Source organism: Rhinolophus ferrumequinum, chromosome X (assembly GCF_004115265.2).
Source record: "Rhinolophus ferrumequinum isolate MPI-CBG mRhiFer1 chromosome X, mRhiFer1_v1.p, whole genome shotgun sequence".
NCBI classification, from domain to species: domain Eukaryota; kingdom Metazoa; phylum Chordata; class Mammalia; order Chiroptera; family Rhinolophidae; genus Rhinolophus; species Rhinolophus ferrumequinum.
In genome coordinates this window covers 97162538-97184361 of record NC_046284.1, presented here as the reverse complement: position 1 = coordinate 97184361, position 21824 = coordinate 97162538, and the positions used below count along the sequence as shown (strand labels likewise).

The window sequence follows — 21824 nt, the reverse complement described above, 5'->3', positions numbered from 1 at the left end:
GACCCTACATCCTATTTTATTTCCACCATATTTTTTATACCCTTTGACAGAAAGACTTAGTAAAGAAAGCTCTATCTGTCCACCAGCAGCAGAATTAATATTGGAATATTAAGGTGATATTGGTATTAGACATATGCCTTTTTTAGTTTTCCCTTGTGTGTTTTCATTTTTGTATACCAAATTTAGATCTGAAATTATTTTGGTTCTCCATGTTGTTGAGAAGTTCTGATTTTGCCCATCATCTCATTCTGCCTAGGAAACAAACAGTGGACACATGTTAGGAAAGGGACAAATTATTAACCTATTACAAATATTTAATTTACATTTTACATTTTATTTCAGTGGGGCTATTTTGGGTCCATTTTGCATATGGACATACCTGTGATTGGCACTCAGATTTGCTTGTTTATGCTATGTATGGAAAGAAATGTTTAAAATGCTTCTGCCTTTAAAAACAGGTCTTTTGTCTTATTCCCATAATACGCCCTCATCAGAGGCCAGCTGCTCACTATAATTTCAACATAAGGCCAGCACCGCTCCCTTAAAGTGGCATAGACGGGAGTGAAGGAAGGGGTGTGTGTGTGTGTGTGTGTGTGTGTGTGTGTGTGTGTGTGTGTGAGAGAGAGATAGAGAGACAGAGAGACAGAGACAAACAGAGACAGAGATTGCTGCTTATGTGTCTAATTTATTTTTAATTCAGATGATTGAAGATTTGCGTGCAAGTATAAGAAATAATTCCTTGTGTATTTTCCTCAGTTTGCCCCAGTGGTAACATTTTGCAATACTGTAGGATAATGCCACAACTAGGAATTTTACACTGATACAATGCACCTATTGAGTTCAGATTGCCACAGCTTTACTTAAACTCCCGTGTGTATGTTAGGTTTTTAAGCTCTATATAATTTTATTACCTGTGTAGGATTTTATATCTACCACCATAGTCAAGATACTGAGCAGTTCTATTACCTCAGGGATCCCTCCTGCTACTTTTTTTATAACCACACCCCCCTCCCTTCTGCCTCACAAGCATCATCCCTAAACTGTGGAAATCACTAATCTGTTTTCTTTGTCTTCCTTTTTTATTTTTTTTAAGGAGGGCGCAGCTCACAGTGGCCTATGTGGGGATCGAACCTTGGTTTTACCAGCACCACAGCCTAACCAACTGAGCTAACCGGCCACCCCTTAATCTGTTTTCCATTTCTAAATTTTTTTTCACCTCAAATACATTAGGTAACCTTTTGGGATTGACTTCTTTCCCCAGCAAAATTCCCTGGAGATTCAACCAAGGTGTTGAATATATTAATAAGTTGCTTCTTTTTATTGTAGTAGTAGTCCATGGTATACGTATACCCCAGTTTTTTGAACCATTGACCTGTTGAAGGATTTCAGGGCTGATTCCAATTTTAGGCTATTACAACTAAAGCTGCTATGAACATTCAGATACAGGTTTTGTGTGAACATAAATTTTCATTTATCTGGGATAACTGCCTCAGAGTGCAGTTGTTGGGTAATATGGTAGTCGCATGTTTAGTTTCAAAGAAAATTGCAAATTGCTTTTCAGAGTGGCTGTACCATTTTACATTGCAGCGAGCAATGTATGAGTAAACCGCTTTTACTGCATCTTCACTGTCGTTTGTTGCTGTCACTATTTTTTAATTTTAATTCCGATACTGGAATCTCATGGTAGCTTTAATTTGCATTTTTGTGTTGTTCCTCCAGTCTTGGGATCCCAAACCAGCCACCACTCCTTCTCACCACCTTTCCACCTTTCACCATTTTCCTTTGCTTGCGTCTTGTACCATTTCTAGGATTTATAGTTGTGTTTAGTGGGGAGGGACATGGGAAAATGGATTTATGCAATGAAGTTTGTATTATCTGGTCTTCTTAAAGTGCTCTAGTAGAGAAATGATGTAATCAGTGATTGTGAACACTTTTTTTCATGTACCCCTAAAAGTTATGTCCCTCTTGCATTTAGAAATGTCTAAGGTTTTTCATTATGAGTTTGAATAGTTGCAAAGAGGTAATTGCTGATGTATAATAAATGCTACTATATGATAGTCACATGCCTGTTTCAAATGTATCCAGTAAAATGGAAATACCATAGTAATTTGGTAATAGTTGAAAAATTTACCTCATCTTTTTGTCCCTCAAATTTGTATTTCTACTCCATTTCTCACCATAGAATCCTATCCTAATGTGTTACATTTTTATACTTAGCAGTATTTTACTGATCACCAGCAGTAAACTGTGTATGTAAATTTGTATATAATTTATGCATGTATATATGTATATGTACATGTGAACACAGGTGTATGCAGTATGTATACAGATATGTATATAAATAGATTTACTGTAATCATAAATGCACATGTTTTAAAAACGTTTATGAATTATATTAATATAAATTTATTTTAACTCCATGTAAAAATCAGTAAGTTTGATACTTTTACATTAAAAAAATTTTTTTCCTGTTTTTAAAATTGAGATATCATTGACATATTACATTATATGAGTTTAAGGTGTACACTGTGTTGATTTGATATATTTTTATATTGCAATGTGATTTCCATCCTGGTGTTAGCTAGCACCTCTGTCATATCACAGAATTATCATTTCATTTTGTGATGAGAACATTTCAGATCTAGTCCATCTGCTACACCTAAAATTAATATAATATTGTATGTCAACTACAATTGAAAAATAAAAAATTAAGATCTAATCTCTTAGCAACTTTCAAGTATATAATCCATTATTGTTAACTATAACCACAAAGCTGTGAATTAAATCCCCAGAATTTATTAATCTTCTAACTGCAAGTTTGTACCCTTTGACCAACATCTTACCAATTCCCCCACCTCCCAGCCCCTGGTAACCACTGTTAACACGAACTCTCTATTAACATAAAAAGTAAAATGTTATTGGAAGTGCTTTCCTTAATCAGATAGAAGAGAAACCAATAAGAAAGCCAAAGAAACTCTTATACATTACTGTATTAGCAAGTCCTAACAACCAAGGTAAAGTGTGTGTGTGTGTGTGTGTGTGTGTGTGTGTGTGTGTGTCAGAGAGAGAGAGAGAGAGATTCTTAAGAAATTATTCTTAAGACACTTTTCTGCATCACCTAGAGAAATAGTTTGAAAAAATATTAGGCTTTACGTTATATTGTTTGTGTAGCAAGTTCCTCTTTAGACCTTTATTAATGTAATATATACAGTAAGGCCACGGATCTTTCCTTTTCCTGTCAAAAAATTGCAATCTCTTTATGAGAAAAACATGAGTATTCCTTAGAAGATATAGCATATTTAGGTCAGTCCTGGCTGATCTCTGGAATGTCTATACCTATCCTTTAATACACAAACACTCACATATAAGCACACATCCCATCAAGAAGGCCCAGACCACCAGTGCATAAGGCAGTATTTGTGAATGTTTTGTTCAGGTATTCTTATTTATGCATTTTGTGTGTATGTATGTCTGTGTTTATATTTTGGAATTTGTATCCTATGTGGAGTAAATTACTTAATTCACAAGTCTGACACATAACCTAAGGACTCAGTAAAGATCAGTTATTACTAGATTTATTATTGGTACTGTTATCATTGTTAGATTTGTAAGGGTAATTTGTACTTGAAATTTAACAGTATGGATTCAAGGCTAAATTCACCAACGTTATATCCAGGTAATTCCTTAGATAAATTGTTTAGGCTTTTTAATTCTTTCGCTTTTCATTTGTAACATAGGAGCAATAATAATATTTACCTGCCTTTCAGGAATTTTTTTAAGTATCAAACAGGATAATATACTTAATGGTGCTTCATCAACTATAAATTATTATTCAAATGTAAAATATATGTATGAGACGTATATAGGATTATAATGGATGTTTAAAACATGTATGAAAACATATGCTACAGATATGCTACAGTGAGCTCTTTAAATTAGAGATACACATGAAAAATCAATTGTATCTTTTTTCACTTAGACCTTGTTTTCCTCCCCAAATGATATTTTATAGCATCACACTGGCTTTTATTTAATTAGTTTTGGCATCATCCAAACTACTTCACTTAGTTAAGATCTGTTCCACCCTTTTTGAGAAGGGTCAAAAGGATGTATTATATAGGCTTAGGTGGAGATTCCAAAACAGTACTGAATGTGTTTTAAGCTACAAAAAATATTGAGACATGTGGGTAGCCTGTCAAGGTGAGTCTTTGGGAGGGTATACCACGTACTTAGATACATGAAGTCTGATTTATTTCTTAAAAACATGTCTCATTATTTTGTTTTCATGTCTTTATTTCACAATTCCTTTTACTGACAAATGTGCCACCATTAGACGTGTAAGGAAACGGAAATGTCTTTTAAGAAGTTAAGCCAAAAATGTCTTTATATGTCCCCCTGTGGATTTAATCACAAGATTGTAATTGTTAAAATTCATTATGGAGTCCTCTTTTCTCCTCCCCTAGGTTGATTCCAACCTGTCAATTGGAAATTGAGTCAGAAGTGAATTTTGGCACTTTGGTTTCCAATAGTAAAGTACATTGTAAAGAGATTAGTATACGTAACCATGGCAAGGCTCCAGGTAAGTACTTTCTGTCATATAAGTGAACTTACACTTTTGGAAGAAAGTTGGTACTATCTTAAATGTATACCTTGTATAATTAATGGATTCTCTGATTTACCACCCACCCCCTAAATGTCTATCATTTGAAAGCTCAAAACTGAAGGCCCTTAAATAGGATAACTATAGGCAATAATTCAGGAAAGATGAACCCGCATCCTATGATTCTAATTAACACAACTTGCCTCTCAGATAACTAGTGATCAACCTGAGGATAGAAGGCAGGATGGTGTCATGGAAGGGACATAGTCCTTAGAGCCATGGAGAGATAGAACCAAGGCATTAGTACTTTAGTAGCTGTGTGATCTGGGATGAGTATCTTTAAGGGGATTGATCTTGAGATTCCTGATGTATAAACTGTGGCTAATAAAATGTACTATGGTTAATTATGTATGTACTTAAGGTTGTCCTATGGTACTTGACTTATCATAGGCGCTCAGTAAATACGTGTTCTTTTTCTCGATTGTGTTCAACTTGGAAATCACACAATGGTCTCTAGATGACTCTTACTAACACTTGTTGAAAGAATAAGTACTTCTCTCTTCTCCAGACTGGATTGTTTCTTGAGATTCTTGCTGTGACCTAAGAGTTTACATGAAGGCGTGTGTGTGTATGTGTTCATGCACACTCTTCATTGATGGTATACAGTAGGCATAAAATCACGTATCCTCTCATACTCCTGATTGGAGGGTCAGCATTGGGGTGGTAAGGCTGTTGGTCTGCCACTCTGAAATTAGGACTCGCTCCAGACAGGGAGGACATTTCTCTCTAAGACTGCTTGTTGGACACATAAACTAGGTTTTAAATCCAAACCTGTCTTACACTAACTAAGGATGTTCTGTGGGGCTGCTTATTGAGCAGTGGGAATTATTAAGACAAAGCAGTCTTGTTACTTTACGATTTCTTTCTGGGGTGGAAACAAATAAAACTGATAATTGTTCCTCATTGACTGCTGCTCCTTTTGCTTTCTATGCTTTGGTTTTTAAGTGATTGAATTTCTGATGCCTGTGGGATTGTAGAATGTTAGGCTCATTTGTGTACTGACTCCAATATTAAGGATAGAGTCTCTCATGGCAAGTGATTGTGGGCTCTGTGGTCCTTTAGATTCTCTGGTTATATTTTAGAGCAGTGATATGTAATTGGGAAAATTTTATTTTTGTGATTTTACTTTCCAGAAATGTGATTTTACTTTCCAGAAATGTCTCTTAACTGTTGTCCGTAACAAATCCTTCAAAGTTTTGATCATATCTTCTCTTTATTCTAAAATCTCACCAAATTGTACAGTTTTATTACATATTAAAGCTCTCCATATGCAAAAATATATATGGTTTTGTTTTAATTGAATATTTAATGCCATTTAACTTAATAAAATAAATAAAATTAATTAAGCCTCAGACCTGGGTCCATACATTTTAGGAAAAGTAATCCACGTTGACTTTTATTATTGTATTAATACTTTGTGTGTGCATAGTATTTGTAGTGAATACTGCGTTTGGTAAATTATAATTGGGTACTGTGAAATGTTAATTACTGTTACTTCACAAACTGAAACAACGTGTTATCAATGAAACACATTTTCTTAGTGTTGACTTTGTCCGTCATTCTTAAAGTTGAATGGTATTTTTCTACCATTACCAAAATTGATGGTATGTTTTATATCCACAGTAGCAAGTGCCTGTAAAGTGTCATAAAGTCCTTATTACCTACAAGCACAATATATAAATATTCATGAGAATAACAATGGATTTTCATGAAGAAAAACACTTATGCAGAAAATAGAGTCAGTAACCAAAGATGATTTTAATAAAATTTTTAAAAGCATTTTATGTGACAAATATTGTATAGTTTTAAAGTCAAAGATCAAATGTTTACAAATTTATATGTAACTTAAGAGGACATAAAAAAACCCCCACACTCAGCACAGTCATAATTTGTACAGCTTTGTTTCTCTCTCTGGTAGTGTCACTGTGGTTATTATATTTGGTTTTGTAGACCCCAGAGTTTATCTGTGTCACAACATCATGATGTTCTATTTTTATAGCTCATTATGGAATAACCATTCATGGATTTAGCCTAATGTTGTTTGACTCCATTTTGTTTTCTCACCCTTTATAAGAATATTTCCTAAGTTCACTCCTGACTGTACAGAGTAGCACTTATCTTTTCATTTTGAAGAGATATGCTTGAGGCTTTAAGATGTCTCCAATTAGTACTCTGTGAGCTGGTGAACTCCATGTTCTCTTTTATGGTTTTATCGTGTCTCAGTTTTTATCTTTGAAGATTGAAAAAACAAAAAAATCAAAAACCATTGTTATTTTAGCATGCCTTGAACTGCAATCATTTCCCTCTTGCCCTCAGTATCCTTGAATATTTGAGGAGACTTTTCCTACTCCAGTGTTATGTAGAACAGTCTTTAAATTCCCTAGTGTGATCTTTACACACCATTTCTGGGTTTGAACAGGTACCTTAGCACTCATCATCCTTTAGGTTTATTTGGGTCATTTTTGCCTAAAACATATGACCATGCTTTTGCTCTTAATACCCACTCTTCCCCTTTTCCCTGATTATCGGCATCATCCCTCTACTTCATCTTCATAAACCAGGAAATTTGCTCGATTTATTGGATCCTCCGTAACTAACCAGAGACGCACTCACTGCTTATTCTCAATACAATTTTTTTTCTTTTCTTGGAAACTGATGCCATGGAATAGCAATATACTTTTTATGCCTAATACCATGCTAGGCAGATAGCAGACATCTAGTAAACCTTTGTTTAATTGATCTGGTTTCAGTGATCTGTCAGCGTTTCAATAACGAACCCATTAAGCTTTCAGTAAAAGGTGACTGACTCAGAAGTAACCCGTTGAATCACATTTAAGCATTCTAAAGAGTCTCCAAAACTTAGTCATTTGGACAGTTGTGAGGACGGGTGCATCTTTGGAATGCTTAGTCTCAAGGAAACTTCAAATGAAAAAATAAAAGCATACATAGGAAATAACAATGGCTTTTGGTATGTGACTCTTGATTTTCAGTTGCATCCTATAAAAGTAACAGGCAGTTTGCCTGTAGTTTGGAGGAGCAAAGGCAAGGTAACAGTGTGTATTTCACCATCCAGTGACTAAGCTGCTTTTCTAGAGAAGGTAGAGCAACTCAGATTTAAAAAAAACATACTGGTTTGTTCAAAAGACCCTTCATTTTCAGCCACCGTTCAGATGTCCTCACATCCCGTATGCTCTCCTAAAGTCTCATCAGTGGACAAATCCAAGTGTTTATTTTACACAGCTTGTTAGCAACATTTGACACAGTTGGTCACTGCTGTCTTCTTGGGAAAAAAACAACAACAAAAAAAACTGGCTATTATGACCCCTCACTCTCCTATATAAAATAATGGTTAATAATAGCTCAGGTCCTGGAGTGACGTCTTCCAGGGCCCAAATCTTGGTTACAACATTGACTGGCTGGGAGGCCCTGGGCAAAACATGGAAACTTCCTGAACATCCATTGCCTCACTTCTACATTAGAGAGGCACACAGTGCTTGCTTTCTATAATTGTGGTGATGATTAATAAAATGCTTAGCATACTCTCTGACATATATTGTGTTCAATAAATATTTACTATTGGTGTTAGAATTATTCTTTTTTCTATTGCCTCCCTCCTCTTCAATTCTCTTTTGTGGGCTGCTGTCCCTTTTTTGATATGATAAATGTGAGTGTTCCTTAGGATTTGCCATGGACCTTCATATTTCCTCAGTCAACACACTTTCCCTAGACCATCCTTTCCGTTCCTGTTACTTCACTGAAGTCTATACAATACCTTGCATTTCCTTCAGGTTTCTCAAACTGAATACGTCTAAAACTGAACTACTCAGCTTCTCCCCAAAAGCTTCTTTTTTTCATTAAACGTCACCACCATGTATTTGGGCAAGTCAGAAACTTGGCAAAATCCTTGACACCTCCCTTTTCATCACCTCACACCCCCTCAGTCAATTATCAAATCCTGTCTATTCACTCCTAATTATGCCAATAATTCTACTATTCTCTGTCCCATTGCCACCTCTCTACAAGAGGCCATCGTCTTCACTTCCCTAGTAATTACACCAACCTCAGTGATTTCTCTGAAGTCTCCTCTTATCTCCTAGTTCATTCTCCACACATTAGCCACTGTCATATCTGAAAAGAAATGAAAATTTGATGACAAAATTCCATCTGTAATGTCCTTCCTTCAGTGACACCCATCTCTTAGTATGATACCGTTGCTCCTGGTGTTAGTAATTAAAAAAGTACAACAGTTAAATATTTCATGATTACTAATGGTATTAAAGTTACATAAGACAAGGTAATGTTTGTATAACCACTGTTTTAATATATTTAGAAGACTGAACAATGTTCTTTTCGTGTTGGGGTTGTTTCTGAATAAGGTTTTGAAACATTATTTGAACTCTTGTCAAATTATGTAAAGATGGTTGTAGTATAGGAACTATTTCACTGATCAGCTTTAACTAAACACAGTTTTCTTTTTTTGAAAATTGAGTCAATAATACTTATTTATTTGAAATGGAGATCAATTTACAGATTTTTGTTTTCTTCTGTGACAGAAAAAGTAAACCTTAAATATTATGTCATTAGCACTTCTCTAAAAATAGAGAAATTAACACATTTTGTTACTATGAATTCGCCTTTTCCATCAGGGCATCTCTGTACTTAAAAAAAGTTTTATTGTCTTTTTATATTTTCTGTGCTTTTATTATGCTAATATTATTCTCCTAAGTTAAATGAATAATTTTGGAAAATGTCATCAAATGTGATTTAAGACTGTGTCTTGGGAATTTGCAAAGTTGTTTATGTCATCAGTATGCTCATTTGTGTAACATTGTATAATGATATTTAAGAAACTTGTGACTGACTGCTTCTATTTGTTGGGCATATTTTGAGCAAAGCTTTGTGTTAAGCACTGTGTGGGTTGCCAGGACCACAGAGACAAAAAAGAGACAGTATCTGATCTCAAGAATTGCGTGCTCCAAATATATGGGCACCAAATATAACCATAAATTACGAACCGTTTCTTCTTTCAGAAGAAAAATTTTTGTTGTCTCCTTTTCATGTGCTATTTGAGTCTAGAAACCCGTTGCTTTTCTCCTTTCCCTGTGTGAACTGCATTAATTCATCTATAGACAAGTGGCAGTAGCTATAAGTGTGAGTCCTGGGGTTAGAAACATCCAGGTGAAAATCCCAGCTCTATCCGTTAGTTACTAGCTGTAGTAGGCACTTCTTGCTGTGTAATAAACCACCCCACAACTCTGTATCTTAAAAAGACAATTATTTTTAAATTTTTCATTTGGGTGCAGATTGGCTTGAACTTGACTGATCTAAGCTGGGCTCAGGTGGGTGGCTCTGCTTCAAGCTGAGGCCACTGGGGCTGTTCTGTTACTCACTCACTGCAGGTCTGTGAGTCAGCTGTGTGGCTCTGCTGCATATTTGCTCATTCTGGGCACAGGCCAAAGGGACAAAAGTTACTCAAGAGAAACACTTTTAGTAGTAGAAATGCAAGAGAAGAGCTGGGGTTAGAACTGGCATGTTGTCACTTCTACCCACATGCTGTTGACCAAAGCAAATCACATGATCAAGCTCAAAGTCAAAGGGTAGGAAGACCTACTTTGTCCATGGTAGGGTAATGGTAAGGATGCAAAGAAGAGTGAAACGTTGGGGTCAACTATCTAATCTACCACAACAGTTGCGTGTCTTTGGACAAGTCACGCAACTTTCCTAAATTTCTATTTCCTCATTCATAAATGGAGATAGTGATTGAACCTATATCGTAGAGTCATGATGAGGATTAAGTAGAATACCATGTGCAAAACTATTTGCATAAGTATCTGAACACAGTAAGCAGACAATATATTTTAGCTATTGTTGAGGGCTGAGCCCTAACACTAGGCTCACATTTCTTGGGTGACCCTAGAGCCTGGACCTCCAATCACAGTTGTAATTCTTGGTCCACAATAGACCATATACTCTGTAATGCATATCTGTGCCTTACTAATAGTATGAATGTAATATTGTAAGGATACAGATGTAAACCACCGCTCTTATTCTCCTTAGGTAAATTCACAACAGAATACCAAGGCCAATTACCTATTGTCATTTCTCCAAGTAATGGTATTGTAAAGCCAATGTCATCGACGATTATTAAAGTGGATTTCTGTGCAGATCAGCCCAGAGTTGTAAAGGAGGTGGCAAAGTAAGCATATACTATGGTTCTTAATTCTAATATAGTACTTAATACTTTTCTGCTTTTCTGTTTCACTCTTCAGATATGTCTATTGTCTTTGAATGTAGGTTAGCTTCTTGTTTTTTCAGTCAACATGAATTCATTGAATCTCTAATATTTACCAAGCACTAAAGACTCAAAAATGGGAAGAACAAGATGATGACATATGGGTACACATAACAGGAGTGCCTTGTTTGGATTTTGTGGGGGTTAAGGAGTGGATCAATTACTTGGGGCTCCACTAAGGAGGTAATAGTTACACTTATTGGTGAGTAGGAATTAGCCAGACACAGAGCAGTGGTGTGATTTGGGCTGAGTGTGTGTTTGTGTGTGTGTGTGTGTCTGTGTGTAGGGTAGGTGGGTGTTGGTGATGGAGTGGCTTAAAGGAGTGATTTCAGGCAGAGTAAGTAGAAGACCTTAAGTTGAAGTTGAATTCCTAGAGGTGAATAGACAGTGTTAACACACTGAGACATCTGAGGAATATAGAGGCAAAGAGATGGAGGTCAGGAGTGATGTGAGATCAGACCAGAAAAACAGTGATGCAGGGTCCAGTAAAGCACCTCATAGGACAGCGTTGTTTTTAATGCTGTATGTCTTAGTTCATTAGTGGGATGTACAATCACATAATGGGTCACCACCATGGTTTTTTGTTTTGTTTTGTTTTTTTTTTTTTTTTTTTGAAGGGGAACAGGACTTTATTGGGGAACAGTGTTTACTTCCAGGATTTTTTTCAAGTCAAGTTGTTGTCGTTTCAATTGTAGTTGTGGAGGGCACAGTTTAGCTCCAGGTCCAGTTGCTGTTATTAGTTGCAGGGGGCGCAGCCCACCATCCCTTGTGGGAGTTGAACTGGCAACCTTGTGGTTGAGAGCCCACTGGCCCATATGGGAATTGAACTGGCAACCTTCAGCGTTAGGAGCACGGAGCTCCAACTGCCTGAGCCACTGGGCCGGCCCTTAGGGCAAATGTTTTGTAAAACTTGTTTTGTGTGTGTGTGTGTGTGTGTGTGTGTGTGTGTGTTTGTGTTTGTGTGTTTCTTACATTGCAATGTAAAATGTATTTCTTATTGAAAGTCTCAGGCAAAAAAAAAGTTTGAGAAACAGTTGTGAGCCCTGATAGGAGTTTAGGTTTTATTGTGAAGGTTGTGGAAGGCTTCAGATGGGAGTGTCTTAATTAGTTTGCATTTTAGAAAGGTCACACTAATAGCAGTGTGCAAAACAAATCAGGGAGTACAGATGTGGAGTGGGTAGTCTGACTAGAATCTATAGTAATAAAGCAAAAGAGAAATGATAAAGGCATCAGCTAAGATACAGATCGGGAATATAGAGAAAATTGTGCAGATTGGAGATATGCTATTGAGGTAGATTTGACTAGATTTAGTGATTGGTTGTAGAAAGGGAAGGTAAGAGGAGGGTTAGGTCTGTGGGAGATCTTGAGTTCAGTTTTGAAATGTTGGAATGGATTTGCTTTGTAGGATACTGTGGAGCCTATTAGATTTACTTATCTCGAGTCCCAGAAAAAAAATTTTGTTTAGGTATATTGGCTTGAGGGTTGTTAGTGGATAAGTTGTTGATGAAATATGAAGTATTGAAAATAACTTAGAGGAAGGTAGAGTATGAAAGAGTAGGAGAGAAATACTGTTAGTCATAGAGTTTACAAAATATCCAAGTCTTAGAAGAATGGGATGGTAGAGTCTCAATAAATTAGAAGAAAACCAGGAAAGTATGGTGTCAAGAACGCTAAGAAGGAGAGATGTGCGAAGAGATGGTATCAACCATGTTCAATGTGACAGATCTGGTGTAAGATAAGGACTTAGGTTGTGGACTGGTCACTTGTCTGTGGTATCCGGTGGGGCAAGATTCAAAAGGATTGCATTTAGTTCCAGAGGGGGATAAATGTGGGGTGGGGGCCAATTTCAAAAGGGAATTCAATTTAGTCTGGGAAGTGGAGTTTTATTGGGGGAGAATATTCATTTTAGCAAAGAGTGGGGTTTTGCTGAGATAATTTACTTTGTAGGGAATTGGGTTGTTACGATGGGGATGAGGTTGGCTGTTGGACCTAGGGGAGTAAAATGAGTTAGAAAAGAATCTCACAATTCTAGAACTAGAGGTGACCATATAAATTATCCCATCTAACTCTAGTATTTACAAAATAATTGGTGATATGGACATAACAATAAATTGTCTTCGGGGTTAATTCATGCAGTTGTTTCCCGACTTTGTTGTTTCCTGGAGAGAATGAATTAGGTTGTACGTATGCCATTCTACTGTGCAGATTCGGACAGACAGAAGGACATGGTAGTCTCTGGCATACATGTGAAAGGAACTGCTCTTAGGTCTTTGAATTTTAATTATAATGTGATTTTATAAAAGTTCTGTTTAACAGACAACAATTTAGTGGTTACCAGAGGTTAAGGGGGGGGAGGGAAGAAGGTAGATATTAAGGTAAGGGGGGATGGTGACAGAAGGAGAACTGACTCTGGCTGGTGAACACACATGTGATATATAGATGCTGTATTACAGAATTGTACACTTCAAACCTATACAATTTTACTGACCAATGTCACCCCAATACATTTTTAAGAAGTTCGGTGTATACAAATATTTAAGAGAAAATTAAAGTATATAGAGTTCTAACTAAAATATGTATGTATAATTCATTATCTTGTAGAGTAAGTCTGCAAGATCGTCCAGACACATTCTTGAATATCAAAGTTCGTGTGGTTGAGCAGATTATTGAATTGTTAAGCATGAGTGGTAATAAAAAAGTGGAGTGCATACACTTTGGTTCTACTTTCTTTGGAACATCAAAACTTGAACGTGCTGTTTTATACAATAATAGCCCAGCACCCATAAATTGGGTGGCCGTAATGCAAAATGATGCAGTTGGAGAAGAATTGGTAAGTAATTAGTGCAACAGAAGATCAGGTATTATGTTTTGAAACAGATTGTTTTGAGCTTACTAATAACCAACAGCTGTTTAATTATTCTAAATATGTTTTAACATGCAGATAAGATTTCATTTCATGGTGTTTCCAAGGATAACCTGAAACAGTTCAGTAAATTAAGCTAACATTGATAGTAATATATCTGAAGTAAATCAGACAAGTGTTTTTTATAAATCAGTGGCTAATGGGGTGGTGGAGATTCTGCTGTCAACAATTTTTCAAAAGTTCTTCAAATTTTATGATGTACCTTGATCAAATTTATGTATGTTATTTAAAGATAGACATAGTCTCTATCTTCTAGATGCTGCAATTTCGATAATCATTTTCTGACCTCTTAAAATATTTTATTTTGTTTGTGTTTTTCCTTTATTTCTTATTTTGTATTACAGGGTACAGACATTCACCAAAGAACAGATGTTGCAATAAATAATCTTAACTACTTAAGAAAAATAAAGGACATAGATGTTACTTTATTTATCTCCTGTGTTCCTAATTCAGGGCGGTTACTACCTTATCAAAAGACTACAATTACATTTTGTTTCAGCCCAAAGTAAGCAAAAAATAATTCCATTGTGATCTTACTTATTAATGGAAAGTATATTAACCGTATATTCATCAGATTGACTTTAATATTAAAATTTGTCAGAAGGCGGAGGGATGATGGTAGAAGAGGGCAAATGGGGTCAAATACATGGTGATGGAAGGAGATCTGACTCTGGGTGGTGAGTATACAATGTGATATATAGGTGATGTATTATAGAAATGTACACTTTAAACCTATGTAATTTTACTAACCATTATCACCTCAATAAATTAAAAAAGAAATCACCTAATATGACCATATGTTTTTTTCTTTGTTATTCTGCCAAATTTCACTTTGTATACTTATTAAATACGTATAAACTTAAAAAAAACTTGTCAGAAGGCACAAATCGGATTTGTCTTATTATGGTCCTAAAAATTTCTAACATGCGTAATATTATCTCCGATAGTTAAAAATGTGGTTTTAAATACTTCATGTTAAGTGAAAAATCTCTCCGGCCCTGTGGAAATGGGGTGGTGGGAGTGGAAGTTTGGGTTTGTTTTTGGAGTGTGGCCCCAAATCAGTCTCTGCAACCAAGACCTTGTTGTCCCTGCGGAAATAGGCCATGGCTAGTGGCATGCAGTATGTTCTAGGTGCCTCCAAAGAGGATGCAGGGCTACCGCCCGGGTAAAATGCTTGCTCACCGAGTATCATGAATATTAAGCCTATAGCAGTTTTGCTGGGGCAACCACTCTTGGTTGCTGAAATTCACACATACTTTGAGGCTTTTGCCAATGGATATTTTTCACAATTCTGAGTACTTGGTTTGGTTACTTAGTTTGAAAATATATTTGGAAATGCTGTTTTAAATATGTAGTAGCAATTTCAGCTACACTTGAGAGGTTGCAGTGGGTGGCAGTAATCCATCCAATTGTATGTATGTTTATCCTTGTTGGTGAGAAGGCAATGTTTAATGTCCTTCTCTGTGTGGCAGTAGGGTCACTTGGTGATACCAGGTGTCTGCTGAAAACTGAGTTGTGTTAAGGAGGGTGATAAATCAAGTAATTGTTCTATTTGTACAATCTATACTTGTCTTATTCATCATACCTTCATACAGGAAATTTCTTTGGCGAGTCTGTAAGATTCTGTTTCATACACAGTCTTTGGAATTCTAAGTACGAATTCATTTTCCTGGCAGCATGGTAACTTTGAGAGTCTAGCATAAACTCATAGATCTCATAGATATGAGCATGCTTTGAAGTCTTAATTAAATGTGTTCTCAACATTCTATTTGCATTTTTTTTTTTTTTATTTAAGATTTTATTGGGGAAGGGGAACAGGACTTTATTGGGGAACAGTGTGTACTTCCAGGACTTTTTTCCAAGTCAAGTTGTTGTCCTTTCAGTCTTAGTTGTGGAGGGCGCAGCTCAGCTCCAGGTCCAGTTGCCGTTGCTAGTTTCAGGGGGCACAGCCCACCATCCCTTGCGGGAGTCGAAACCGGCAACCTTGTGGTTGAGAGGATGTGCTCCAACCAACTGAGCCATTCGGGAACTCAGCTCAAGGTGCCGTGTTCAATTTTAGTTGCAGGGGGCGCTGCCCACCATCCCTTGCGGGAATCGAGGAATCGAACTGGCAACCTTGTGGTTGAGAGCCCACTGGCCCATGTGGGAATTGGACCGGCAGCCTTCGGAGTTAGGAGCATGGAACTCTAACCGCCTGAGCCACCGGGCCGGCCCCCTATTTGCATTTTTATGTAATATTTCGCATCAACCTTTTGTGTCTGTATGTATTTGAGTATCCACTGCTAAAAAAGCTGACCTCTAGTTAAGGCAAGTAAAGATGGCCAGTGTGCAGACCTGTGATGTAACCCATCTGTTTTGGGTCTTCTCTTCTTCCCATCCTTGTGTTTTCTCCTCTGACAAAATTTGGCTGTTACCAAGTCTTGTTCTCCAAATTACTTCTTCTCTAACAAGGATATGGTTAGCAATATGTGCTTAGTCTATGGGAGGCACACTTACGTAACAGAGGTTTGCAATTACACCCAGGTGTAAGAAGGACTATTTTAGAGAACTGAACAGTCCTTAGCCAGCAATGAACTCTCTATAGAAAGAAAAGCACTTACATAGCAAGTGGCATTGGAGTTGGACCTTGATGACTTAGTGTTTTTAAATTACTCTTGTCTTGCAAATGTTGTCATGAGTTTGTTTTTGGGATATTTACATTTTGTGGCCTTCTTTTGGCAAGTCTCTATGTCTGTGAAGTAATATTGGAAAATGGATCACAGTCATATTTTTATTCTGAACTTTCATCTGTTTGCATAGATTTAAGGATTTGGCTGATGCTCCCTTTTGAAAAGTAACAAAGTCTATCATATTGGCTTTCAAAATAACTAATTGTAATTTTTTACAGGCTAATTGCTGATAATAAAAAGGATAATGATCCTTCACATAGGCAGGACTATGCTGTCTTTTTGAGAATTGACTCCGTAGGAAGTAAAGATGGATTTTTGAGAGATGATGATAGTAAAACTATCACAAGTAAGTGTGAAATGAACATAATCATCAAATGTGTAGCTGTTTAAATTGTTTAAAAGTTTGGACATCAATATTTGTAGAGACAGTTTAATAAAAATATGTAATTATTGAATTGAATGAAAATACAAACATAATCCAGAGACCTTAAAATGTCTTCTGTAGCATGTAAAGAAAACAATCAACCCCAGAAGTATTTACATAATGATCTTCCAACTATAATTTAGAAGACTTTATTATTTGAAAATGACATTATATAAATATGATGATCTAGAATTTAAGGAATGAAACAACACCAAAAACCACCCTGGCTTCTTCTCCTTTGTAAATATAGGTTTTCTCTTAGAGATTGATAGGGGAACAAATGACCCATTCCACCTCTACCAGCTCTTCAGCTCTCAGAATCTACATACAGTAATAGTCAAAGAACAAGACTTAGAGCTTTGGTAAATAGGGTACAATATCCTGTCATAGGATATTAGTACGTGCGTATGCTTTGCAGGCCAATGTCAAGATGCATTCTTACATTCTTTTACATTCTTAGGTAACATTGGGTAGGCTGCAGTGAGCAAAAATGGAATAAGACTTGAGTTCAGCTTAGCAAGACAAATCAAAGAGAAAACAATAATATTAGGCAGGTGAAGGATCCAATCCAGAAAGATGAGCCATGGCAAGTCAAGAGTCTAAAAGATTTGCATGTCAGTACAGTGATATGTATCACTGAGTAGAGTTGAACTGTGTTCTTAGGGCAGAAATTGAGTTCTCTGTTACTATTTATGTTACGGTTTGTCATACTGAGCTCTATCTGCTGATCATTGACAGAACATTTGTTCAAGGATTGCAAGTTAATCTAGTTTTGAATGGCTAGAGATGGAGATGCTAGGTTTGCCTCAAAGGTAATTGAGAGTCTAGGAGTAGCTAGAGAGCATCAGTATAGAAATACGAATTTTGGGGGGGGTGGTGGAATTCCAGTCACATGGCTCTCTGCAAAACTGTTCTTTCACCCAATTAGAGCCTACAATTCATAGTTCCTACCTTCATTCTAGTATCTTCAAAAGTTCACGTTTCCCTTATTACCCAGCTTATATTATTCCATTGCCTATTATTTTAATCACCTTTTTCCATGTACACTTAAATATCTTGGCCCATCTCCCATAGTGACTGAGTGGAAAACCTCTAATCTGATTAAATTAAACTCAACCTATTCTGGGTCTAATTGTGCTGGAGGAAAAACACAAAACCATGTTGTTAGGTTTCACTTTTTCATCTATAGTTAGTAGCAACTAACCCCAAGTTGCTACTTTAAGATTTTTCCCATTCCTGCTGCATTCCTCCATTAATTCATATTCTCATAATATGAGATTCGTATCATACACCTTCCCTTTTCACGTCAAACCTTCAATACTTCCTTCTTCATCTCTAAACCTGTAAATACATTAAGTGACCTACTAGTAGACATTTCCACTTGGATGTTTACTAGGCATCTCAAACTTAACATGTCCAAAAAAGAACTCCTGATTTCCCTATAACCTGTCCCTCCTGAATCTTGCCTGTCTCAAGAAGTGGCAATCCCATCACTTCAGTGGCTCAGGCAAGAAACCTTAACATCCTCATGTAGCATGTGTTCAATTTCCTATTCTACATCCAATCCATCGGCAAATTTTGTTAATTACCCTCAAAAATACATCTTAAGCGTGACCATTTTTCATCATTCTAATACTACTCTTACCTAGGATTTTTGGAAAGTTCCAAGCCAATTCCTGCCTTGGAATCTTTGTCCTTGCTCATCTCTCTATTTGGAATGTACTTTTACTAGATTTTCACATGATTTTCTTTCAGAGTCCCTTTATATTTTTGCTCAGATGTCTTCCTATCAGAGATGCCTTTTTGGACTTCCCCATATAAAAGAGCAGCCCCAAGATAATGTGCTCTGTCTTACCCTTGTAGGGGAGGAAAAATATTTTTCCTTCTACTCTCCTAGGTTCTTGATTAAGACCCCCTGTAATAAAGGCAGATAGTAGGAGAAAAACAAATAGAAGTTTAATAACATGTATCACTCCTGTATACATGGGAAGAGACCCAGGAAAACTGAGTAACTCTTCAAAATGGCCGAAGCCACCACCTTAAATACCATCTCCAACTTAAGACAAAAGAAGATGTTGGGGTGGGGAGACAGTTATGGGAGATTAGCAGGCAAAGCACAGTGAACAAGGGTAAGGTTGTTACGCAGATTTCAGGCTGTGCCTTTGACAGGAGTTTCTTCCTGGTACAGAGGGGAGACACCCTTACAAATAGATATTTCCCTTATTACATGTAAATGTCTCTTATAAAAGGGTGACTTCTACTAGGTTTTCAGAGCTTTTCCTATGTCTGCTGTTTCTTGAAAATAATCTGCCTAAAATAATCTTTATGCCAAAAAGGCATATTTAGGGGTGACAAATTCCGCTTCCCTTCACCTACGTTACCTTTCCCCGTAGCACTTATCATCTCTGAAATGCTGTACATTTCTTTATTTTATTATCAGTATTACCTCATTAGAATGTAAAGTCGATGAGAGCAGGAATATTGTCTGTTTTATTCACTGCTGTTATCCCTAAAGGCTAGAAGAGTGCTTGGCACAGAGAAGGCACTCAATTGTTTTGTTGTACGAAAGATTGAATGAGCAATTGAATATCTGAAGACCTGATTGAATATCTCATTAGGTCTTTTAGATGACACTATTTGGACTAAGCAAATAAATTTTGGATTTCCAAAGCACTTTTTTTATATTGAAAAGCTCCGATTGCTTTTACAGGTGATCAGTTTCAGAAATTGGAGTTAGCACTGACCGGCTCAGGACTTCCTCTTATACTACAGTTTGATCCAGGAACAGTCCTTAATTTTGCACCTTGTTCCATGGGGGAACATTCAGACGTTATGTTTACCATTTACAATCAGTCCAAATTGCCTTCTGTGATGTTCAACTTTAAGAAAATTGCATGGTTTAAAATGGATCCCCAAAGTGGCCTGGTTAGCGAAGGACACATGCAGGTAAGATACTTACTCTATGTTTTCACATACTTCAAATATTTTAAGGTTTGCTAAAATGCCTTGCAGAGGATTAAAAACTACATTTTTTTTTTTTTTGCATCAGTGTTTATAAACTGTATTTCTTTTCTGGCCTAGTAATGAATACTTTTGTTTTGGCACTCATACAGTATCCATAATTATTTAAATGTCTTTCATGTGCCAGTAAAAGCATTTGACACTGTAGGGAATGTAAAGAAGTGCAAAACATAGTTACGCTTCTAACTTTTTTTATGAGAGAGTATTTATTTATCTAGTGCCCAGAAGGCCTACCCCTAAACTTAAATATCCAGCACCAAGCCTTGGCACTCCCAGCTGTGGATGGGTGCAGGAATGGGTCCTGGAGCCCTTGTCTAGGGCAGTGGAACACAAAAGGTGAAAAGGAGGTGGGAGCCAGGCACTCATACCAATCCCAGAGATGCTAAGGCGAGTACAAGATTCTTTGGGCCCCACTGCCAAGTGGGCGTGCACACCTGTGGCAGAAGTGGAGGCCCAGAGCCATGAGCAAAAGCTGTAGCCAGGTGCCTGCCCCAGGGCCAGCTAACCCAAGACAGGAGAGAGGGGTTGTGGCAGTTTTGCCTGTGAGGGGCCAGGCCTTGCCCTCCTGTGCGGTGAGGTGCAATGGGGAAAGCAGCCACTATAGTCTGAGTACTGGCGAAGGGGTGAGTTTCTGAGTCTTTTGCATAGGTGCATGCCCCCCATCCCTCCAGCTCTTCAGAAGCTGATGTAGCATCCTGCAGTCATTGGTCACTGGCATTGTGTGTCTGGGGCCCAGTGAGGGATGGTGGGCCTGAGGTCAGGCTGGCATCAGGAGGTTGGTTGTCATCAGATAGTCCAGCATCAGGTGGGTAGGAGCTGTTCCAGTGCAGGGAAGGTGATAGGTCCAGGCTCAGGTTCAGGTCTTGGCACAGGTACTTTTAGCCCCGGATCGGCAAGTACAGGCCCCACAGCTGGCACAGTAGGGTCATGTCCAGCTGTCACAGCCCCACCACCTACTTGCGCAGAACTGCTAGGGGTCCCACGTGGGCGGCGCCTGCATAGCGGGAGCTTCCGGTGATGCGGGCAGCGGGGCCCGGCACATCGCATCTGAAGGTGCGCAGAGTTGCTGTAGCTCCAGCCAGAAGCAAGCTGTGCTGGTGCTGAGCAGAATGCTGAGGCCATGTGGTAGCAGCGGGAGCCCAGGACTCAAGTGGCCTACCCCGCCCTGGTGCCTCCGCCAGGGGCAGCTGATTCACTGTTGGGCCTGCAGGCGCCGCCTCCCTCCCTCCAAAGCTCCACCCGGTAAGAATTTTTTAATGCACTAAGGAAGTGTAAGACATGCACAATCAGGTAGGGTTTAACAAAATGCAAAATAGCATGTTAAAAGACATCTGTAACAGGTAATATAGAAACTCAGAGGGCAGTGTGTATACTTCCAGCCAGGTCGAAAGGTCTTCGTACAATAGTTAACACGTGAGCCAGTCCTTGAAGGTCGAGTAGAAGTTTCAAATTTGCAACTGATGATACGTAACTGGCCCTAGCCTTGTACTGCTCGTGCAGAGCAGAAGAGGTAAACATCGAGGCATACGTGTGAGTACCAGGCCAGTCTGTGGATGTCAGGGGCTGCTTTTCTCTTACCACTGTACTCACAATACCTCTTTCCCAGATCCTACAAACCAGGGGTTGGCTGACTATGTATGGTCCACAGGCTAAATCTGGTCTGCTGCCTGTTCTTTTAAGTAAATTATTATTGGAACTTTCCGCTCTTGTTTGCCTGTTGTCTGTGGCTGCTTTCATACTGCAAAGGCAGAAGTTAAATAGTTGTGAGAGAGAAGTATGACCCATAAAACCGAAAATATTTACTTTCCTTCTATTTATAGAAAAAATTGGCTGAA

General features: G+C 37.7%; 1 protein-coding gene across 1 annotated transcript in view; it reads left to right on the top strand.

Moving 5' to 3' along the window:
• Positions 1 to 21824, top strand: part of CFAP47 (cilia and flagella associated protein 47) — a 374965-nt gene that overhangs the window by 4533 nt on the left and 348608 nt on the right. Inside the window, exons 3-8 of the mRNA XM_033099951.1 lie at positions 4464 to 4579; positions 10718 to 10856; positions 13554 to 13782; positions 14220 to 14380; positions 16763 to 16890; positions 19679 to 19914. Of these exons, the coding sequence (XP_032955842.1) occupies positions 4464 to 4579; positions 10718 to 10856; positions 13554 to 13782; positions 14220 to 14380; positions 16763 to 16890; positions 19679 to 19914 (1009 nt within the window). The remainder of the gene's footprint in view (positions 1 to 4463; positions 4580 to 10717; positions 10857 to 13553; positions 13783 to 14219; positions 14381 to 16762; positions 16891 to 19678; positions 19915 to 21824) is intronic.